Source organism: Pocillopora damicornis, chromosome 8 (assembly GCF_964200805.1).
Source record: "Pocillopora damicornis chromosome 8, jaPocDami1.2, whole genome shotgun sequence".
NCBI classification, from domain to species: domain Eukaryota; kingdom Metazoa; phylum Cnidaria; class Anthozoa; order Scleractinia; family Pocilloporidae; genus Pocillopora; species Pocillopora damicornis.
In genome coordinates this window covers 17,658,521-17,681,635 of record NC_142677.1, presented here as the reverse complement: position 1 = coordinate 17,681,635, position 23,115 = coordinate 17,658,521, and the positions used below count along the sequence as shown (strand labels likewise).

Genomic DNA, 23,115 nt, shown 5'->3' with positions numbered 1-23,115 from the left:
GGCATTGAATACAACAAACGCCATGAAACAAACATTGAAATAAACAAACAATGGATCATTAACCAAAAGTGTTCTTAGTTCAAAGGGAAATTTTTTTTTTCATAATTCGAGGCCGAATTGCATTAGAGAAGGAATGAGATGGCAAAGATAACAATAAGTATAGTATAAGTAATAAGTATAACACTCAGACAGTTTGAAAGCCGACATCTGTAGGAAGATGATCCAAAAAAAAACCCTAGAATCTTTTTTGTTTAAAACTGAGCAAATTATCATATTTCAATTGTGGCATTGGTCTGCACAGTTTCCGTAACTTCAAAGCAATCTATAAATGTTTACAAGTATTTGTAACGTTAAAAAATTTTATTGTTTTCTTCGCACCTTGTAACTTGATCTTAAATGTTTATGCGGCTAAGGAGCCGTTTAGAGGACAGTTTGAAAACTTACAGAATGAGTAATTTTTTATGAGTTAATTTTAAGACAGAAAAAACCAAGGGATTTTTTCACAGTCGTAAGCTGCACAATAACTGAGAAATTTATATTTTTCAGTTTCTGAAGTTATTTTAGTCTTTCATATTGCGATATTAAGGGAAAAACCCAATAAAAATATCAGAGGATGGTGGAAATCAATAGAAAAGCTTTTCAATAATCCAGTTTTTATGATCAATGATATTCTTTGTTTTTTTGAGTCACCAAAGAGGCGCAAGTTGAAGAAGCCGAAGGGAACCAGGAGTTGACTGACAACAGTTCATTAGGTGCGAAAAGTCGTTAAGTACTTTTCAGAAATTGTTGACTTGTGCAATAATAACAGAACAGAGCTTACCCTGATGATGGACAGAAATTATTCAATATGTTGTTATTCAACTTATCATTGTAAAATTTTTCCTGGTCCAGTAGGTCTAAATACTCGCGGCACTCCTCACTTGTTTGTCGTTGTTATTTCCCTGCCCATAAGATACCATTTGAATGGGTGTGACAAGTTCAATGTCTGATATGCGTACTTGATCATAGGCCAGATATCTATATCAGATATTGATGGACGTAAATTTGTACTCAACTAAACTATTAACACTCCTTCCTCTATCTGCCCCCGCCTAAGCGAAAACTTATACTTAACTAAACTGAGGTAAACTTAAATGGACAACATACCTTTTTGGTGCACTGAACTAAACTTAACCAAGAACGCATTAGATGAGATATAACTTTTCGTCATAATTTCAGGGGCAGACAAAAGTGAAGCTACGTCAAGTGATAACGGAGTGGATTTTAAAGCTTCGTTGTCCTTAGCAGGCAAGTAGGACTGACTTGGGTTAAAATCAAACATATTCATTATAGGAAATAATCTCTAATGGACTCCATACAATTAATTGTTACATGACCCAGGTAGTCCTAGCTGGGAAAGGTAAACAGAATCTAAGATAATGAAAACATAAATCGTAGCCATAAGATGATGATGTTGATGACCGTGAAGACAGGGATGACGATCATTCAAACCTTTTTTTTCTTTTTTTTTTGAATTGTCGACTTGGGGAATTTTAGGTTTCATCATTTGAAAAATTAAAAGATTTAGAAATCGGCAGTTCCGCGAGTACAGAACAAAACTGTAAATAGTATAGAAGTATATCATAATAATAAATCTGGTTTATTAATTAAATTTTGGTTTGAAATGAATTAATAGGTAACCACATCTAATTCAATGATCAAATGCTTGATAAACCATCAGCAATAAAAAGTAACAATGACGAACAAACAGGGTTGAAAAGGGGTGCAATTATTTTTCTTGATGTATCATATTTGACGTTCCGTATAAAGTAGGAAGGTTAATTTCTATAAATGTATTATTCTTCATTGTTTAAAGGAAAAGTCCAAAGCATAACCCAATATGTTTGATTCTTTTCTAATTTATAGCTACTTCGGAAGGGAAAGGTTCAGCAAACCAAGAAAAGGTGAATTTGGAGGACGAGCTTTTATCAGGTGAGAGAGATAAAAAAGCAAATGAATTGCACTTCTCAAGTTTGTGAGTGAAAAAAGACTGAAAATGAAACTCAAACAACTGAATATTCTTCTTTACCATTCCAAGGTCAATTTGGATTCAAGGAGTCAGATGACGATGATGGAAAATCAACAGGTACAAGTAATTAGAGCAAACGCAGAGTGTGTGTTAGCTTAAGCGTCAATTAAACACTGGCCGGGAAACACGTTGCAGAGTAAGTCAGCTTTTCGAAGATTAAAGAGGGACTGATCAGTTTTTGAGGGTCAATATTTAGGATAGAACTAAAGAAGAAATTATTTTACAGCCTGATCGGTAAGATAACCTTGCGTTTTACATTTTTCATTTTCCAAACTGATTTGGGTCTTGGATATTTTTACACTTAGGGGGAAAACCTTGCATATATTAGGAGATGGAGAAAACAAAAGTTGTGAAAAATCATGAGTGTTATAACTATTTACATGCATTGGTATTTTAGTTGGTCAACAGGCCTCCTCAACAGCATCTGTTGGAAGTCTGGACTTTGCTGATAACGGTTTGTGAGAAAAAAGAAACAAGCATCTTTAGATTTCTTTTTAGAATTAACAATAACGAGACAACTAGTACTGAAATTTTGTCAACTATCAACTGAGTTGATAGTGAATCAGAGCCATTCGCTCTGACGATGGGATAATGCTCGAAATGTCAGCTTTAAGACTCTTTACGGTTGCTAATTTACGTTATCAACTCAGTTCATTACCCTCTCCCACCGACGCAGCACCACTGTTTTTTTAGAAACTTATCCTCTATATTATTTTGTCAACTAAGATGAGCAAAGGGAATATTCTTGGTACCTCGACAGTCTAACAGACCAGTTATCAATCGCATTATCACAAGTTTAGTCCATGAGTTGTCTCCTTGATCAGTTGATGACACGAAAAAGAGTCAAAACCATTTCGTTGTAATTTTATCGACAGACAAAACTAAAGCTACTCCTGTTGAGGAAAAAGCGGATATAAAGGATGCTCCTTTAGTGGGTAAGTTAGGAAGCACAGAGAGATCAAAGTCCTTAAAAGACTGAGTTAAGTGGAATTTAATATACAAAGATTATTTTCTGAAAATCACTTGCGCGCGTATTTCACCAAGTATATGGGGTGACTGGGCGGACTGGATTTTGACCAAGGAGTTTTTGAATATTGAGTTACCGAGACGAAGTCAAGGTTTGTAAAACGAAAGAAAAAAGAACTTCAAACGCTATTACATGTTACCCAAACCATTTACTGTGTTACGTTCGCTTGGACGAGAGAGCGAAAGACTCACGAACGACTACATCACCTACGCAAGCACTGTCAGACGAATACCCCAACAACTTTTGTATAATCACTGCTGTAAAGATCACAACCTTGTTCCGGCCGGGCTCAAACTTAAGTCCCCGTTGAACACACAAGAGGTCATCCAGATCATCAGAGCCACCTGCAGACGACTGGTCAAAGCGCGGCTAAATGACTGCCACAGAAGACTCAAACGCTACAAAAACAAGACACAACTACTACAGGACAAACTGAAACAACTGATACCTACTGAATTACTTGACACTGTTTCGACTATTGCTGACAAACGAGACAACAAAGCGACTGAACGTGCTCGTACTGGGCATCAACAGAAACTGACAGGACTTCTACGCAACAAAGAACAGAGGCGAAGTAAACCGGACGACAACTGGGTAAGGAATATCTCTTCCCGTCCCTTAGACAGGAATGAAACTCGCGTACTGTCATATGGACAGAAACACTCAGTTACACCGAAACTGATACCAACCGAGGGCATTGTATCTGGTGTTGAAGCGGCTCTATCTCGGCAACGAAAGCTATCGGAGTCTACTAAGGATAACATCAGAAGTAGAATTGCTTCTACTATATAATCAGCGTTACAACATGGCAGTAACTTGACTAAAGACGAACAACATGCCCTTAAACGACTTAAAAACGACGAGGACATAGTTATTCCACCAGCCGACAGAGGACGAATTACTGTTGTCATGGACAAGACTGACTATCACGACTAAATGGACGCACTAGTTAACGACAAACAAACCTACGAAAAACTCAAACGTGAACCGACTCCTGTGCTTCAACGCAAACTTAACAGCACATTACTGACACTCAAGAAGACAAACGCCATTGACACCCAACGCTACTATCGACTCAGGTGCTAAGTACCACAGCCACCGAAACTTTACAGTCTGCCGAAACTACACAAGCCTCGTTTCCCAATGCGACCTATTGTTTCTTTCTGTGGTTCTCCGACACACCCAAGTTCCTGACGACAATACTACAGCCGATCACCGACAAATCCAGACGTAAACTACAATCCACCGAGGACTTCATTAGCGCCACTAAGACTGTACAAATACCTGACGACTACAAACTAGTGTCATTTGATGTGAAATCGCTTTTTACAAGTATTCCACTTCAACTGGCGCAACAATGTACTGAGACTGCTATCTTACAATCTACCGACCCTCTACCAACAGAGGACTTTATGGACTTACTAAACCTTTGCCTGACGTCAACTTAGTTTCAGTACAACGGTAAACACTGCAAACATGCAGTGCAATATAATGGCAATTGTTATTTAAAACATTTGCTCGTGCATTTTTTTTAGTTTCAAAATTTATTTTTGTCTTTGAAATTGAAATACAGTAGGGAAAAACTCCCAAATAGACAGGAGGATCAAGAAAAAAAAAAGTGCTGAACGTTGTAATTTGGATACCAGTTATACTAAATGCTGTTTGGTTTAACTGAAGAGGCGCAAGTTAAGTTAGGAGCAGGAGAAAACCAGGGCCTTTGCAGACAACAATCCATTGGCAAACAAAAGAAAAATGGTGAAATGTGTTTAGCGCCGATTTTTTTACCACAACTCGCAACAGGAGTTTTTTTTCTTTTAATGGACAATTATTTATCGATTTTGATAGTCTAACAAGAAAGTTTTCAACTAGGCTATCACGAAAATTCCAATGACGGTACATGGTTTTCTCTTGTGACATTCATTATTCTATGACTTTTATTATCCTGTCAAGTTGTGTCCTGTCAAATTGATCAAGAACAATTCTGATAACAGTAATGATAATAATGATAGCACAACTGATGAATAGCAACAACGATAATTGTGATGATGAGCATTTAAACAATCTGTTTATTATACTTTTAGACCAGAAGAAAAGTCAAGTCCTTCTCTCTGGAAAATCAAAGGATTTAGAGATCGAGAGTTCAACAGGTAAAGGATTATACCATCTCTTGGTGTGCATTTATGGTTATAATGGCTGATTTATTGAGTGAGCTTTGGTTTCTTCAGTCAATAAACAGCAGCATCTATTTTAATGCTTAACAGCAATAAAGAGCAACAATAGGAAAACCTTGGGCCAAAAAGACTACATTCACTGCTCTTGATGTATTGTATTTGTAAACGTGTCTGTTAGTTGCTCTCTAGAAAATTATGATCCTTCATTGTTTTCAAACAGTTTCCAAAGCTCAACCCAATATGTTTAACTATTTTCTATTTTTTTTAGGTGCGTCAGAGGATAAAGTTAAAGCAATCCAAGAAAATCTGGCTTTGGATGATAAACATTCTTCAGGTGAGAGAAATAAAACAGAAAAGAGATGGGTGATTTAAGTTTGTAACCACTGAGTACAACACGATAACGATATGATACTACAATATGATACTGAATATAACGATATGATACTACATCTCGAACCGATCTTTGCAAACGATGGTGAGCAAACCGAGTAATTTTTGTATTAAGACAGTCTAACAGCCCATTTATCAATTCCACTGTCACAAATTTAGAGCAAGAATTGTACCTGTGAGTGGTGGAATGGCTTTTTGTCTATCACGATAGAAAAAACGACAGACAAGGAAATTATAGAAGACACAATACGTGACAAAACTCAAAAGTGTGAAGTTTTTCCCCTGTCATTTCTTTAACATACAAAATTAAGGCTACTAAGTCTAGAAGATGCTGAGTCGTTCTAAGTAAAATATGCGCAGATCTTTTTTTTTTTTGCAAAAGACTGGTAGGCGTTCTTAACCAAGATTTTCGGCACCAAAACGGAGGCGAAATGCGTTAAAACTCAAGAGGACATTTATTTACGAACAAAACTATCAAAGAGCTGTTTCAAAGATCGGCCGTGAGAAATGTGGATGTGAACATCGTCGACTAACGAACCACAATATTGTCTGGGACTCTCCAAGACTCTTTCGGAAGCTGGATTACCTACTTAAGGCTGATTCTTCCCAACAGAAGAGTAAAAATCAAGAGAGTGAGGGGAACACAAAAAAACTATGACAGGTCACGGTTGCTCTGACGAACGGCTAACTCTCGAAACGTCAGCTTTGACTCTTGAAACAGTGGTCAATTTACGTTATCAACTCAGCTGATGATACCAAATTACCCTGTTATACTCTTCCACCGACGTAGCACCACAGTTCCTTTAGAAACTTACTCCATTAATTACAGGTCACAACTGATTATATTATCATCATCACCCGTTTCACTTAGGTATCATAGAGACACAAGCTGAGGCAGCTGAAGAAAACGAGGACTTTCCTTTCAACAACTCATCAGGTAAAAAATTGATTGTTGATCAGCTTTTTTGTGTGCCATAACACAAGAGCTCGCAATGGAAGAGTTTATCAACACACGGAGTAAATTATATCATTAAACATACTAAGATCTTCTTAATCCAACCCTAAGGGTTTTCACTCTAATTTTTTATACATCCTCTTTCTCTCATTCCAAGCAATATCGTCACCAAAAGTCAGTGTTTTTAACCATTTGCATTTGACCAACTTACCGGTCCTCACTCATTACCTGAAAGCCTCAAAACTGTCGTCACCATTCCAGAAAATCTTCCACTATCTAATTCAGAGCTAGAAATCTGTGCTCAGTAAGGGCTTAAATTCTGTTTCCATTTTTAAAACCACCGAAAAATTTTTAGGCAAGCAACACTTCGAAAAATTCCTTCGCGCGTTCAATTTCATAAAGCCGTTTTCCATGACAAAGACATGCTAACAAATTAGAGATGTCTAATCAGATTAGAAAGTCCAACTGAACTTCCCCAGAGGGCCAGTCCGCAGCTTTAGGTTTTTTTCATCAAATAATGTTTTCACCAAGTAGATAGCAATAAATTAAGTCAGTGGGCATTGAGTACAACAAACGTCATAAAATAAACATTGAAATAAACAAACAATGGATCATTAACTAAAAGTGTTCTTGGTTCAAAGGGAAATGTTTTTTCGTTCATAATTCGAGGCCAAATTGCATTAAAGAAGAAATCAGATGGCAATGATAACAAATTAATAGGTATAAGTAATAAGTGTAACACTCAGACAGTTTGAAAGCTAACATCTGTAGGAAGATTATCCAAAAAAACCCTGGAATCGTTTTTGTTTAAAACTGAGCAAAATAATTATATTTCAATTGTGGCATTGGTCTGCACAGTTTCCGTAATTTCAAACCAATCTATGATTGTTTACAAGTAATTGTAACGTTAAACAATTTCATTGTTTTCCTCGCACCTTGTTATTTGATCTAAAATGTTTACGCGGCTAAGAAGCCGTTGAGAGACAAGTGGTGTGGAAATTCACTCGAGAAAACTTGTTACCAAAAGGAAAGTTGTAGTTATTTCAAATGAAACGTTTCAAGGCAAATAAGCGTTTAAAGATTGAAAACTGACTGAATAATTTTCTGTGGGTTAATATTAAGACAGAAAAAACCAAGAGATTGTTTCACAGTCGTAAGCTACACAACAACGGAAAAAAATTTATATTTTTCAGTTTCTGAAGTTATTTTAGTCTTTCATATTGCGATATTAAGGGGAAAACCCCAATTAAAATATCAGAGGATGGTGGAAATCAATAGTAAAGCTTTTCAAATACTTCAGTTTTTATGACCAATGACATTCTTTGTTTTTTTGAGTTACCAAAGAGGCACAGGTTGAAGCAGCCGAAGGAAACCTGGACTTGACTGACAACAGTGAGAAAAACAGTTAAATGCTTTTCAGAAATTGTTGACTTGTGCAATAATAACAGAACAGAGCTTACCCTGATGATGGACAGAAATTATTTAATATGTTGTTATTCAACTTATCATTGTAAAATTTTTCCTGGTCCAGTAGGTCTAAATACTCGCGGCACTCCTCACCTGTTTGTCGTTGTTATTTCCCCGCCCATAAGATACCATTTGAATAGGTGTGACAAGTTCAATGTCTGATATGTGTACTTGATCATAGGCCAGATATCTTTTTGGTGACAAACTAGACGTAAATTTATACTCAACTAAACTATTAACACTCCTTCCTCTATGTGCCCCCGCCTAAACGAAAACTAATACTTAGCTAACCTGAGCTAAACTTAAATAGACAACAGACCTTTCAGATGCACTAAACTAAACTGTACCAAAACGCATTTAACTCAACTCAGATGAGATACAACTTTTGGTTATAATTTCAGAGGCAGACAAAAGCGAAGTTACCTCAAGTGATAACGGAGTGGATTTTAATGCTTCTTTGTCCATAGCAGGTAAGTAGGACTGACTTGATTTGAAATCAAACACATTCAAAGGAGGAAAATATCTCTAATCGACTCTATATAATTCATTGTTACCCCCTATAAATGTATTATTCTTCGTTGTTGAATGGAAAAGTCCAGAGCACAGCCCAATATGTTTGATTCTTTCCTAATTTTTAACTTCTTCGGAAGGGAAAGATTCAGCAAACCAAGAAAAAGTGAATTTGGAGGATGAGCTTTTATCAGGTGAGAGAGATAAAACAGTAAATGAATTGCACTTTTCAAGTTTGTGAGTGAAAAAAGACCTATGAAAATAAATTAAACACAAACAACTGAATCATTACGGCTAAAAAATTTCCTTGCTCAAAGTAAAATATTCTTTTTTACCATTCCAAGGTCTATCTGGATTCAAGAAGGAGTCAGACGACGATGATGGCAAATCAACAGGTACAAGTGATTACAGCAAACACAGAGTGCGTGTTAAAAGTTAAGCGTCAATTAAACAGCGAGAAACACGTTACAAATCAAGAGAGCTTTTCGAAGATTGAGGAGGGACTGATGTTTTTTTGGGGGGGTTAACATTTAGGATAGAAATAAAGAAGAAATTATTTACAGCTTAAATCGGCACGATAACCATGCGTTTTACATTCTTCACTTTCCAGACCGATTTCCATCTTAGATATTTTTACACCTAGGGGAAAAACCTTGCATATATTAGGAGATGAAGAAAACAAAAGTTGTGAAAAATCACGGGTATTACTACTATTTACATGTATCGGTATTTTAGTTGGTCAACAGGCCTTCTCAACAGCAGCTGTTGGAAGCTTGGACTTTGCTGATAACAGTTTATCAGGTGAGAAAAAAGAAACAAGCATATTTAGATTTCCTTTTAGAATTAACAATAACAAGACAACTAGTACTGAAATTTTTTCAACTATCAAATGGGTTGATAGTGAACCAGAGTCATTCCCTCTGACGATGGGCTAATGCTCGAAATGTCAGCTTTAAAACTCTTTACGGTTGCTAATTTACGTTATCAACTCAGTTCATCACCCCGTTATACTCTCCTACCGACGCAGTACCACTTTTTTTTTAGAAACTTATCCCCTTTATTATTTTGTCAACTACATGATGAGCAAAGCGAATATTCTTGGTACCTCGACAGTCTAACAGACTAGTTAGCAATCGCATTATCACAAGTTTAGTGTATGAGTTGCCTCCTTGATCAGTTGATGACACCAAAAAGAGTGAAAACCATTTCGTTGTAATTTCATTGACAGACAAGAGTGAAGCTACTCTTGTTGAGAAAAAAGTGGATATGAAGGATGCTCCTTTAGTAGGTAAGTTAAAAAGCACAGAGAAATGAAAGTCCTTAAAAGACTGAGTTAGGTGGAATTTAATATACATAGATTACTTTCTGAAAATCACATGAACGTGTATTTCACCAAGTATGTGGTGTGACTGAGTGGACTGGATTTTGACTAAGAAGTTTTTGAATATTGCGTAACCGAGACGAAGTCGAGGTTTATGAAACGAAGACAAAAAGAACTTCTGTTACTAATTAACATTAAAGACAAGGAAGATTCAAACAACAGACAAGGTGCAGTTTATTAAAGGAATTGCACCGATTCCCAACTTCAGAGACAGGTAGATAGGAAAGAGCGCGAACAAATGACTGACTTAAGACGAACGAGCAAAGATCAATGGTGATATCAAACTACCGAAAATCAGCGAATGACGAACCACGTGCACAGCTTTGACTAAGTGTCCATGTGTTGTTTCACTGTAAGAGCACGAACTGTACTTCCAGTGATTTTCTGACGGCATAAGAGAAGCACGTGCACACCGTTATGATTGTAACGATATGATACAACAACTAGAACCGAGATTTGTAAACTATAATGAGCAAACCAAATAATCTTGGTTATCAATCGCCCAGCTATGAATCGCACTATCACAAGTTTAGAGCAAGAATTGTACCTGCGAATGATGGACTGGCTTTTTATCTATCACGATATAAAAATATGGAGCATACGAGGAAATTATAGAAGACACAAATAGGTGACAAAACTCAAAAGTGTGAATTTTTTCCCTGTCATTTCTTTAACAGACAAAATTAGGGCTACTGAGTCTAAAAGAGGCTGCGCCGGTTTGATTAAAATATGCGCAGATCTTTTTTCTGCAAAAGACTGGCAGGCGTTCTTAACCAAGATTGTCGGCACCGAGACGAGGGCAAAACCCATAAAAACTCAAGAGAACATTCAATTACGAACGGAACTAACAAGGAGCAGTTTAAAAGATCGGCCGTGAGAAATGATGATGTCAACAATCACATTTCTGAACATCGTCGACTAAAGAACCACAACATTGGTTGGCACAGTTTCCTTAATTTCAAAGCAATCTCTAATTGTTTACAAGTATTTGTAACGTTAAACAATTTCGTTGTTTTCCTCGCACCTTGTTACTTGATCTTGAATGTTTACGCGGCTAAGAAGACGTTAACAGACAACTGTTGTGGAAATTCACTTAAGGAAACTTTTTACCAAAAGCACAGTTTTAGTTACTTCAAATGAAACGTTTCAAGACAATAGAGCGTTTTAAAGATTGAAAAGTGACAGAATGAGTACTTTTCTGTGGGTTGATATTAAGACAAAAATAACCAAGAGATTCTTTCAGAGCCGTAAGCTACACAGTAACAGAGAAATTTATATTTTTCAGTTTCTAAAGTTATTTTAGTCTTTCATACTGTGATGCTAAGAGGAAAACCCCAATAAAAATATCAGAGGATGGTGGAAATTAATAGAAAAGCTTTTCAAATATTCCAGTTTTTATGACCACTAATATTCTTTGTTTTTTTTAGTTACCAAAGAGGCGCAAGTTGAAGCAGCCGAAGGAAACCAGGACTTGACTGACAAAAGTTCATTAGGTGAGAAAAGCAGTTAAATGCTTTTCAGAAATTGTTCACATGTGCAGAGTTTGCACCGATGATGGACAGAAATTATTCAATATGTTGTTATTCAACTTATCATTCTGAAATTTTTCCTGGTCCAGCAGGTCTAAATACTCGCGGCATTCCTCACTTGTTTGTAATTTCCCCGTCCTTAGGATACCACTTCAATGGGTTCCATGTCCAATATAGGCACTTGATCATACGCCAGATATCTTTTTATTTGATGTGTCGCCACAAACTAGACGTAAATTTATACTCAACTGAACTATGAACACTCTTTCCTCTATGTGCCCCCGTGAAAAGGGTGCAATTATTATTCTTGATCATATTTGACGTTCTATACAAAGTAAGGAAGTTAATTTCTATGAATGTATTATTCTTCATTGTTTAAAGGAAAAGTCCAAAGTGCAACCCACTATGTTTGATTCTTTCCTAATTTTTAGCTACTTCGGAAGGGAAAGATTCAGCAAACCAAGAAAACGTGAATTTGGAGGATAAGCTTTTATCAGGTGAGAGAGAAAACAGTAATTTAATTGCACTTCTCAAGTTTGTGAGTGAAAAAAGACCTATGAAAATAAATAAAACACAGACAACTGAATTATTACGGATAAATGTTTCCTTTACTTAAAATAAAATATTCTTCTCTACCATTCCAAGGTCAATTTGGATTCAAGAAGGAGTCAGATGACAATGATGGAAAATCAACAGGTACAAGTAATTAGAACAAACACAGAGTGTGTCTTAGCTTAAGCGTCAATTAAACACTGGGAAACACATTGCAAAACAAGTCAGCTTTTCGAAAATTGAAGAGAGATGATCACTTTTAGAAGGTCAATACTTAGGATAGAACTAAAGAAGAAATTATTTTACAGCCTAAATCGGCACGATAACCATACGTTGTACATTTGTCACTTTTCAAACCGATTTGGGTCTTAAATATTTTTACACCTAGGGGAAAAGACCTTGCATATATTAAGAGATAAAGAAAACAAAAGTTGTGAAAAGTCACGAGTATTATTTCTATTTACATGTATTGGTATTTTAGTTGGTCAACAGGCCTCCTCAACAGCAGTTGTTGGAAGCCTGGACTTTGCTGATAACGGTTTATCAGGTGAGAAAAAGAAACAAGCATCTTTAGATTTCTTTTTAGAATTAACCATAACAAGACAACTAGAACTGAAATTTTGTCATCTATCAACTGAGTTGATATTGAATCAGAGCCATTCGCTCTGACTAAGGGCTAACGCTCTAAACGTCAGCTTTAAAACTCTTTACGGTTGCTAATTTACATTATCAACTCAGTTCATTACCCTGTTATACTCTCCCACCGACGCAGCACCACAGTTTTTTTAGAAACTTATCTATTATTACTTATTATTTTGTCAACTATGATGAGCAAAGCGAACATTCTTGGTACCTCGACAGTCTAACAGACCAGATATCAATCGCATTATCACAAGTTTAGTCCATGAGTTGCCTCCTTGATCAGTTGACGACACAAAAAAGAGTGAAAACCATTTCGTTGTAATTTTATTGACAGGCAAAACTAAAGCTACTCCTGTTGAGAAAAAAGTGGATATGAAGGATGCTCCTTTAGTAGGTAAGTTAGGTAGCACAGAGAAATCAAAGTCCTTCAAGGACTGACTTAAGTGGAATTTAATATACAAAGGTTATTTTCTGAAAATCACCTGTGCGCGTATTTCACCAAGTATGTGGGGTGACTGGGCGGACTGGATTTTGACTAAGGAGTTTTTTAATATTGAGTTACCGAGACGAAGTCAAGGTTTATAAAACGAAAGAAAAAAGAGCTTCAAACGCTATTATATGTTACCCCTGGGTTCAAACCATTTATTGTGTTACGTTCGCTTGGACGAGAGAGCGAAAGACTTACGAACGACTACATCACCTACGCAAGCACTGTCAGACGAATACGACAACAACTCTGGTTTAATCACTGCAGTAAAGATCACAACCTTTTCCCGGCCGGGCTCAAACTTAAGTCCCCGTTGAACACTCAAGAGGTCATCCATATCGTCAGAGCCACCTGCAGACGACTGGTCAAAGCGCGGCTAAATGATTGCCACAGAAGACTCAAACGCTACAAAAACAAGACACAACAACTTCACGACAAACTGAAACAACTGATACCTACTGAATTACTTGACATTGTTACAGATACCTAACGACTACAAACTAGTGTCATTTGATGTGAAATCGCTTTTTACAAGTATTCCACTTTAAATAGCACTACAATGTACTGAGACTGCTATCTTACAATCTACCGACCCTCTACTGCTACCGACAGAGGACATTATGGACTTACTAAACCTTTTCCTGACGTCAACTTACTTTCAATACAACGGTAAACACTACAAACAGTTATACAGTACAGCTATTGGGTCTCCAGTTTCTGTTGTTGTAGCAGAAATTGTGGTGCAACATCGAGGAAAGCGCCCTTTCGACTTACCGATAAACGATACCGCTTTGGTTACGCTACGTTGACGATACTTTCACTGCCGTACGACACGACGAAATCGACGCATTCCACCACCACCTCAACGAAAAAAACACTGACATACAGAGAGGTCGAAAAAAATGGTAAACTACCTTTTCTAGACTGCCTGGTAAGCCGTGGCGACAACTCACTACGAACAACAGTTTACAGGAAACCGACACATATCGACAGATTACTGAACGAGTCATCCTATAGCCCGACATCACACAAAGCCATAACTATCAGGACTCTTACGCGACGAGCGCAACTTGGATGCGACACGACAGACAGCTTATCCGACGAGAACAAGTACCTTGACCGTGTTTTTTCTAAGAACAACTACAACGAAGACTTCATCAAACGTAACACTTACCGACCTAATACTACTACCGAAGCTAACGCAAACACAACTCCTACGACTACAGCAACTATACCGTACGTAAAGGCATATCTGATAACATCTCGCGCATCCTACAACCATTCAATATCCACGTCGCTCACAAACTTAATACCACACTACATCAGTTACTGACTAACGTCAATGACAAAGACGAACCGAGGAACAGCTAAGAAGCATTGTATAAGATCAATTGCTCCCACTGCCACGCCTTCTACATCGGTTAGACTGGCAGAAACCTCACAACTAGCTAACTGAACACAAACGAGCGACAAGGAAAGGCGATGTCAACAATCACATTGTTGAACATCACCGACTTACGAACCACTCTATTCACTGGCGCTCCGCGCAATGCCCAACCTACAGCACCAACTACTTTCAACGACTGACCCAAGAAAGCTGGTTTACCAATTTGGAACAGACTCCCCTTAACAAGTGTGAACCACTACCGGCACCATACAAACGACTCATTCACGACATTACCATTACAAATGAACGAACAGAACGACCTGACTTCACTAACGGATCGAGACCGACCAATCACGACCGACTTACGCCACCTGAGTCTTACAGTCAATAACATCATGGCAAAACTGACCAATCAGTGTATACAAGATGATGACTTCCGCTCAGGTTGTCGAAACGTCAGATGCCACTACCGACAACAGTCCTTCTCAGGACTACACTCTCCCGGACGATCAAACTACACTATTACAGAGAGAAAATCCAAACAACATACAAGTTGCAGTTCATTATATCAAGTTCGCCGATTCCCAACATCGGAAAAGGAGATAGGAAAGGGGGCTAAAAAATGACTGACTTAAAACAAGCTAGCAACGATCAATGGTGATGTCACCAATCAAACTGCTAAAAGTCAGGGAATGACGAACCACACCGTTGACTATGAGTCTACGTGTTATTTTACTATAACAGGACGAACTGTACCTCCAAAAATGTTCTGACTGCATAAGAGAAGAATGATTTCCCAGACTCATAATAGCAGTTGTTATTTAAAACATTTGCTTGTGCTTTTTTTTTAGTTTCAAAATTTATTTTTGTCTTTGAAATTGAAATGGGGAAAAACCCTCAAATAGACATGAGGATCAAGACTAGTAAAAGAAAAGTGCTGGATGTTGTAATTTGGATACCAGTTATACTAATTGCTGTTTGGTTTAACTGAAGAGGCGCAAGTTAAGTTAGGAGCAGGAGAAAACCAGGTCTTTGCAGACAAATCATTAGCAAACAAAAGAAAAATGATGAAATGTGTTTAGCACCGATCTTTATACCGCAACTCGCAACTGGAGTCTTTTTTTTCTTTTAATGGACAATTATTTATCTATTTTGATAGTCTAGCAGGAATGGTTTCAACAAGGCTGTCAGGAAAATTCCAATTGGCCGTAATTATTTTTCTTTAGTAATATTTATTATTCTATGACTTTTATTATCCTGTAAAATTTATCAAGAACAATTCTGATAATAGTAATGATGATAATGATAGCACAACTGATGAATGGCAAAAATGATAATTGTGATGATGAGCATTTAAACAATCTGTTTTTTAACTTTTTAGACCAGGAGAAAAGTCAAGTCCTTTCCTCTGGAAAATCAAAGGATTTAGAGATCGGGAGTTCAACAGGTAAAGAATTATACCATCTGTTTGTTTGAATTCATTGTTATAAGGGCTGCTTTATTGAGTGAGCGTTGGTTGCTTTAAATCAATAACCAGCAGCATCTATTTTAATGCTCAACAGCAATAAAAAGCAACAATAGGAAAACCTTGGGCCAAAAAGACTACATTCACTGTTCTTGATGTATTGTATTCATAAACGTGTCTGTTGGTTGCTTTCTAAAAATTTATTATCCTTCATTGTTTTAAAACATTTTCCAAAGCGCAACCCAATATGTTTAATTATTTTCTATTTTTTTAGGTACGTCAGAGGATAAAGTTAAGGCAATCCAAGAAAAACTTGATTTGGAGCATAAACTTTCTTTAGGTGAGAGAAATAAAAAAGAAAAAAGATAGTGTTAATTTAAGTTTGTAACCACTGAGTACAACACGCACAATCAAATCAAACACATCGTCGAACAAACTGAACCCTGAAAGTGTTCCTTGCTCAAGATCATTTTACATCCAAGAAGGAATCAGATGACGATGGAAGCAAACCAAAAGGTACAAGAGATCAATATAAAACTGAATGAATGTAAGCTTAAGTCCGAAATTAAGTCGAAATATAAATCTTGGTCATCATCAGAGATCATCATAGATAGGGAGTGTTTTAATTATTAATATGTATTGGTATTTCAGTTGGCAAAGAGGACAACATGGAAGCTGATGAAAACCTGGCTGCTGCTGACAACGGTTCCCCAGGTGAGGAAAAAAGTGAGGCCTTATTAGATTTTTTTTATGATTATAACGATATGATACTACAACTCGAACCGAGATTTGTTATCGATGATGAGCAAACTGAGTAATCTTGGTATTTCGACAGTCTAACAGCCCAGTTATCAATTGCACTGTCACAAGTTTAGAGTATATTGTACCTGTGAGTGATGGAATGGCTTTTTATCTATCACGATATAAAAAAAAGTGTATGCAAGAAAATTATAGAAGACACCATACGTGACCAAACTCAAAAGTGTGAAGTTTTTCCCCTGTCATTTCTTTAAAAGAAAAAATTAAGGCTACTGAGCCTAAAAGATGCTGCACCGTTTTAAATAAAATATTTGCAGATCATATTTTTCTGCAAAAGACTGGTGGGCGTTCTTAAACCAATATTTTCGGCACCAAGACGAAGGCGAAACGCGTTAAAACCTAAGAGAACATTTGTTTTCGCTCTAATTTTTATGCATCCTCTTTCTCTCATTCCAAGCAATATCGTCACCAAAGGCAGTGTTTTTAACCATTTCACCAAATTAAGGCCCAAAAACTTGACCAACTTATCGGTCCTCACTCATCACCTGAGAGCCTCAAATCTGTCGTCACCATTCCAGAAAATCTTCCACTATCCAACTCAGAGCTAGAAATCCGTGCTCAGTAAGGGCTTCCATTTAGTTTCCATTTTTGAAACCACCGACGAATTTTTAGTTAAGCAAGACGTCGAAAAATTCCTTCACGCGTTTAATTTCGTAAAGCCTTTTCCATGACAAAGAGAGTGATTCTGACAGATTAGAAATCGGTACGGTTGGCTATTGGGATACAAAAACAGATATTCCATTTCATCATGGGTCACTAAAATGGAAAATTTGGTTCAGTTGTGACACGCGCAAAAGACATCTTACATATCTTCGCTATAATTTCAGCGAACAAAACTTCAGATGATAAAGATGTGGACCTAGACAACGACCCCTTAGTAGGTAAGTGAGAAGACTAACGTGTTCCACAAGACGTAAGGTAGGACAATCTGTAGTCATCCACTGTCCCTCTTACACTCGGAACAATTCAACCGTAGCTAGTAGAGCGCTTTATGACTGAGTGTCGTAAAACCGTAACTAAATCAGCAAGTCACGAAAAGGAATTACTACAAGGAGCCGATGAGAAATTTAAGTGGAAACAAGGAAACTGCGCATACCTGACGCCCAGGAAAACAATAGCGACAGAGCCGCAATTCAACTTGTTATATTTTTTATGGAGGGTAAGTTTCTAAAGAAACTGTGATGCTGCATCGGTGGAGGAATATAACAAGATAACATTTGGCTTTATCAACTGAGTTCATAATGTAAATTTGCCATCGTAAAAAAGTTTCAAAGCTGACGTTTCGAGCGTTAGCCCAGTTCGTTAGAGAGAATGACAAAGGGCAAACGCTCTAAAAGTCAGCTTTGAAACTCTTTACAGTGGCCAATTTGCATTATCAACTCAGTTAATAATACTAAATTACCTAGTTCTAGTGTGAAATCTGACTGACTGTGTGAGAGGCGCGAGTTTTTTAACAATCCTTAAGCGAAAGGAAAATCAAAGCAATCCAAGGTTATTCTCTACATTCAGTTGGAAATTTCTCTTTCGGAACGTTGATGAAGATGAACCAAGAGTTTGAACTGATTTGATGCAAATTGTCCATCTCCCCTCGAATAGAACGAAGTGAAGTGATAATCTTTTTCCGGGAGTAACTTTGATTACCATTCTACTGCGCGAGAAAACATAGTCGCACCAGCCTTTCTTAAAAAGAAAAGATCTATTGAAAAAGTGACGCACGTGTCTTGAAATACTCATGTGATGGAACGCTATGAACAGCATCGTGCTAGAATGGCAAAAGAGGGCAAGGTAACGAATCCTGCAATCTGATTGGTTCTTTACCCGGTCAGTATTTTCCTAACTCTTCCCACGGGCAACGGTAACGCTTTCGTGAGTCGCCGAGTACAACATCCCTACTTTCGTTGCCATTTTTTATAAATATATCTCGTTTTTCCAGCTGAGCAGTATTTGAAGCAAAGACTTCGGTCACTACCTCAAGCTGATAAATAACTTATTAATCCTCTCTTTTCTCTCTCTCAAATCACTTTGGTTGACAGAAAAATATCGGTTTGAGAATTAATTTGTATAAGCAATAGTGTCATTACATTGGTTGACAAGCGGCCTAAAAACCGCCTGCAATTAATTTTAATCGTTCACAAAAAGTACCCAGAAAGTTAAAACGTGAGGTATTTGGTTACAGTTGAACTAATCGAGGAAACTTTCATTCATTTAATATCTGAGTTTTCTCAAACAATTTGTTCGTAGTGAAAGGGTGAGCGAATTTTTAATTTCAATTCTACAACAAATATACGCTCTCGGTGAGTCTTTCCAAGTCCGTTACATTTGGACATTTGTACCGTAAATTGGACAACAGAAACTGAAGGAATTCAATGAGAAAAGGCTGCATTAAATCCCCTTGTGTCTCGTTGGAGTGTATCATTCGAATTCTGTTTTTATGGAGCAAAGCCCAGATTTACACAAGCCATTGCAGTAAACAAACTAGCAAACTCTCTCAACTATAAAATAAAAAAATTGAATTTACTTAAAATTACTTCCCCGCCGTTTACCTAATGAACAGAGGTAAATCTTCGTACATGAATTAATTGTCGATGAGAGTGAATAATACTTTCCGGAAGATCATAGAGAAAATATCGGGACCCAAGAGATTCATTAAGATAACTGATCACTTTACGTGTACCTCCGTCAATGTCATTTATTGCATAACTTTCACTTTTTGCAATAAGTTATATATTGGTGAAAGAGGAAGACGACTAGGTGACCGATTCCGAGAATACGTTCGCGACGTAGAAAGAAATGACAAGGACGCATCCAAACCAGTCGCTAGACACTTAAATCTCCCTAATCATTCTAAACAACACATGGCAGTTTGTGGCCTTTCCCTACATCTCGGCAGTTCGGAATGCTGCAAAACATTAGAACAAAAATTTTCTTCCAAATCGGCACCCTTAATCCCCACGGTATAAATGAGCGCTTTTCACTTAACTAATTATTCTTGTTTTCTCGTCACCATATTCCCACCAATAGCGTAGCTCCATTTTCTGAAAATAAACCCACACACAACCCACAATTCCTCCAGTCGTTCTGACTAACGCTCGAAACATCAGCCTTTTAACTCTTTACGGTGGCCAATTTACTTTTTCAACTCAGTTTTTAACACTAAATTACCTGCTATACTCTCCCACCGACGTAGCACCACAGTTACTATAGAAACTTACCCCCCTTATTCTAATATATTCGGGTTTCTTGTTGTAATTGATTCATTGTTGTTGTCTCTTCTATTTGCTTTTCTTGATCCGCTTCCAATCAAGAACAACTGCCCATCCATAAAAAAGATCTTGCTTAAAATGTTCTCGAAATCATAAAAATCCATATTCTTCCTAAAGGATATAAGACGTGAATACTGAGTAAGTGGGCTTATATATTTTTGGTTATGATCATTGCTATGCTGGGTATGCGGGGTATTGTAAGTAATTGGTCATAACGAGTAATATTCCGGTGTTTCCTGTATTTTTAGTGAGAGCAAAGGATTGTTTTCAGCAAGGTAACAAAGAATACAGACAAGGAGATTTTCATAGAGCGCTACAACTGTACACTGAAGGACTTCAACTAAATTGCAAAGATTATCGGCTGACAGCCAGACTCTACAATAACAGGGCAGCAGCTCATTTCCGTTTAAGTATGGAATTTCAACGTTCAATTATTTATAGTTTACTTAAAAGTTCATCTTCAAAAAGAGTCATGTGGTCCCATTTTACGCTAATTTTTCTGATCGTTTATCTATCACTCCAAATGACTTAAAGGACATCCAGTAATACAACGGCTTCTTAAGATAAAGACTCCAAATCTTGTGACCTCTATTGAACCGAAATCCCCGAGAAGAGCTTTATATCAGTCACGACCCTCTTTAATTTCACGTCGAGCGTTCAAGTTCAAGTGTTAGGTCCTAATGGTAAAAAAGGGGAAAATTAATAAACCAATCCCGTTATCACCTGCACTTCCCATATGTATTCTCCTCACCAAACCCTCCCTCCTCCCCCAACCGCGTTATCGAAGGTTATATGAGGGGGCCCAAGTCTTTTTAAGGTGAAAGAAAACCCGGAATTAGTTGTAAAGAAGCCTGTTGAAAGCGAATCTGTTACTCTTTTTGCAATTCTATCGAACGTAAATGACCGGTTAGCTCTAACTCTCTCTTTCAGAAAACTTTGAAAACAGCCTGGATGATGCCACAGTTGCTGTACAATTGGAGCCAACTTTCACCAAAGCCTTGGAGAAAGGTGAGGTTAATTTTAGTCGCCATTCATTAGTGATAGCTCCCTGGCTACATACGTTGAAGTAGATGTTTCTAGCTCAAATCTACGCGGTCACGCACCATAAATCTTCATTTGTGAATTGAAAATACTAATATTTTGGCACTTAGATGTTACTCACTAATCGTTATTTTTATAGGAGCTGAAGCTTGTGTGCAGCTTAAGTTGTATGATGAAGCAAAGATCTGGTGCCATAAAGGATTGGCCGTATCCTTTGAAAAATACATTTGCATATAAGACGTAAAAAAACTCAAGTAATTTCCACTTTAAGCTTAACTTAAGAAATCTGGTGTAAACTTAAGACGTCCAATAATTTTCAATTTTCCCTAATCCACTCGTTTTCCTTTAGAGCTCGTTCCATATTTCTAAATTTATGTCATTTGCATTTAACTGGTGGTTCCTTATTTACTCTTAAGTTGAAAAGACTTAGAAACTTCTTGTCGTTCATAATTGCCTTTTTTCCTGTGTCCCACCGAAATATTACGTAATCCTTAGTTATTTAACATTGTAGATTACATTTTTTCTTTTATACTCACTGGTCTTTGGAACGCTTTTGTCATTCATGGCTGCTCTTTTACGAACGCTTTTTTTTTTTTTGGAGTGAATCGATACGTTTCTCTTCGTTAAAATTAATGTAAATGAGCATAGAGTAACAGGTAAGGGACCGATATTTTAGGCAAGGCGAACAATTAGAAATGAAAAAAGGGGGTAAGTTTCCAAAGAAACTGTGGTGCTGCGTCGGTGGGAGAGTGTAGCAGGTAATTTAGTGTTAACAACTGAGTTGGAAACGTAAATTGGCCACCGTAAAGAGTTAAAAGGCTGAGCAATTAAAAAATCTGACAAGTGTGCGACTTAATCGAATTACTGTGTGAACTGCAAAGCAAAGTTATCAAGATTGACAAGTTTGTAAGAAAGGTGCTTTCGTCGAGTTCTAAAAAGCCGAAAAGGCACTCTGCAGGTAGAAGTCTTGCAGTGTCTAATAGACTTTCTCCTAAAAACTGGATGAAAGACCCTCCCTTGGCATTCCACTTTTCCTCTCAGCAGTGTCATTTGACTTAACGCATCGAAGATGGACGATAATAGCGAAAGGTTGCGTCATCTATTAAACAAGTGTGGTAGTGAGACAATCGCATCCGGAGAGATAAAGCCACAGCAAGTAAAGGTAAATCTGACAACCATTACCTGAATTTTTCTTTAAATAGAACTGATTAGGCAACCAGAAACTCTAAAGAGGTTAAAACGTGCATCTCGAGTTCACAGGTCTTGGTCGAGGGGCCAGTAACGAAAATCACGAAATTATATTGCTTAATCGTTACTACCGCAAGGGCCAATATTTTCCAGTACTCACTCAAATAAAAACACCAGACGGGGTTAAAAAAAATACCTATCGCTGGCCTTTTTTAAAGACCTCGTTCGAACCTAAAACTTAGTGTCTAAATAAGTGCCTAATAAAACTTAGCGACACATTTCCAAACCTTAAGGGAAACTCAAACCAGGAAATGAGGTGAACTTTATTCGTTTGTCTCATAATAGAGTCATTTTGGATGTTGATCGTGACTTTTCGACTGCAATACTGCTAGTCTTTATTAAGCAGTAAGGTCGCTTGTTTACGTAACGCTATTTGAAGCGCGTTGGTTCGCTGCTATTGGTGCATTTCGATCCTCATTATTATTCCGGTTGTTAGATGGTGTTCCCTCATAGGTCTTCATTAGTCGGTTAATGTTGTTTGATCGTGAGTATCCAAGCTTCGGGAATTTCGATTCCACTATCTCCATTGATGTTGTTGAAATGAAGTCTTTTATGGATAGCCGCTATGACCCTACGTGTGTACCAGTAAGGGGGCTCACACACCAATCTCAGTCAGTGAAGCGTAGTATTGTTAACTGTCTATACGACGATCAAACACCACAACAGCCGATCAATGAGGACCTATGAGGGAACACCATCTAACAACCGGAATA

At 37.4% G+C, this 23,115-nt stretch overlaps 1 protein-coding gene, 2 long non-coding RNA genes and 1 pseudogene across 3 annotated transcripts in view; all 4 read left to right on the top strand.

The window, feature by feature from the left end:
• LOC149041668 (uncharacterized) overlaps positions 1-23,115 on the top strand; it is a 33,613-nt gene that overhangs the window by 5,576 nt on the left and 4,922 nt on the right. Inside the window, exons 9-16 of the mRNA XM_089180909.1 lie at positions 16,497-16,547; positions 16,683-16,757; positions 17,678-17,731; positions 20,362-20,523; positions 21,044-21,121; positions 21,294-21,361; positions 22,224-22,316; positions 22,856-22,987. Of these exons, the coding sequence (XP_089037035.1) occupies positions 16,497-16,547; positions 16,683-16,757; positions 17,678-17,731; positions 20,362-20,523; positions 21,044-21,121; positions 21,294-21,361; positions 22,224-22,316; positions 22,856-22,987 (713 nt within the window). The remainder of the gene's footprint in view (positions 1-16,496; positions 16,548-16,682; positions 16,758-17,677; positions 17,732-20,361; positions 20,524-21,043; positions 21,122-21,293; positions 21,362-22,223; positions 22,317-22,855; positions 22,988-23,115) is intronic.
• LOC149041671 (uncharacterized) lies at positions 1,911-2,522 on the top strand. The gene is made up of 3 exons (XR_016188894.1): positions 1,911-1,971; positions 2,078-2,125; positions 2,466-2,522. It is a non-coding gene; the product is annotated as an uncharacterized LOC149041671 (long non-coding RNA).
• Positions 2,941-5,602, top strand: LOC149041670 (uncharacterized). The gene is made up of 3 exons (XR_016188939.1): positions 2,941-3,003; positions 5,177-5,242; positions 5,535-5,602. It is a non-coding gene; the product is annotated as an uncharacterized LOC149041670 (long non-coding RNA).
• LOC149041669 (uncharacterized) lies at positions 13,800-14,957 on the top strand (annotated as a pseudogene).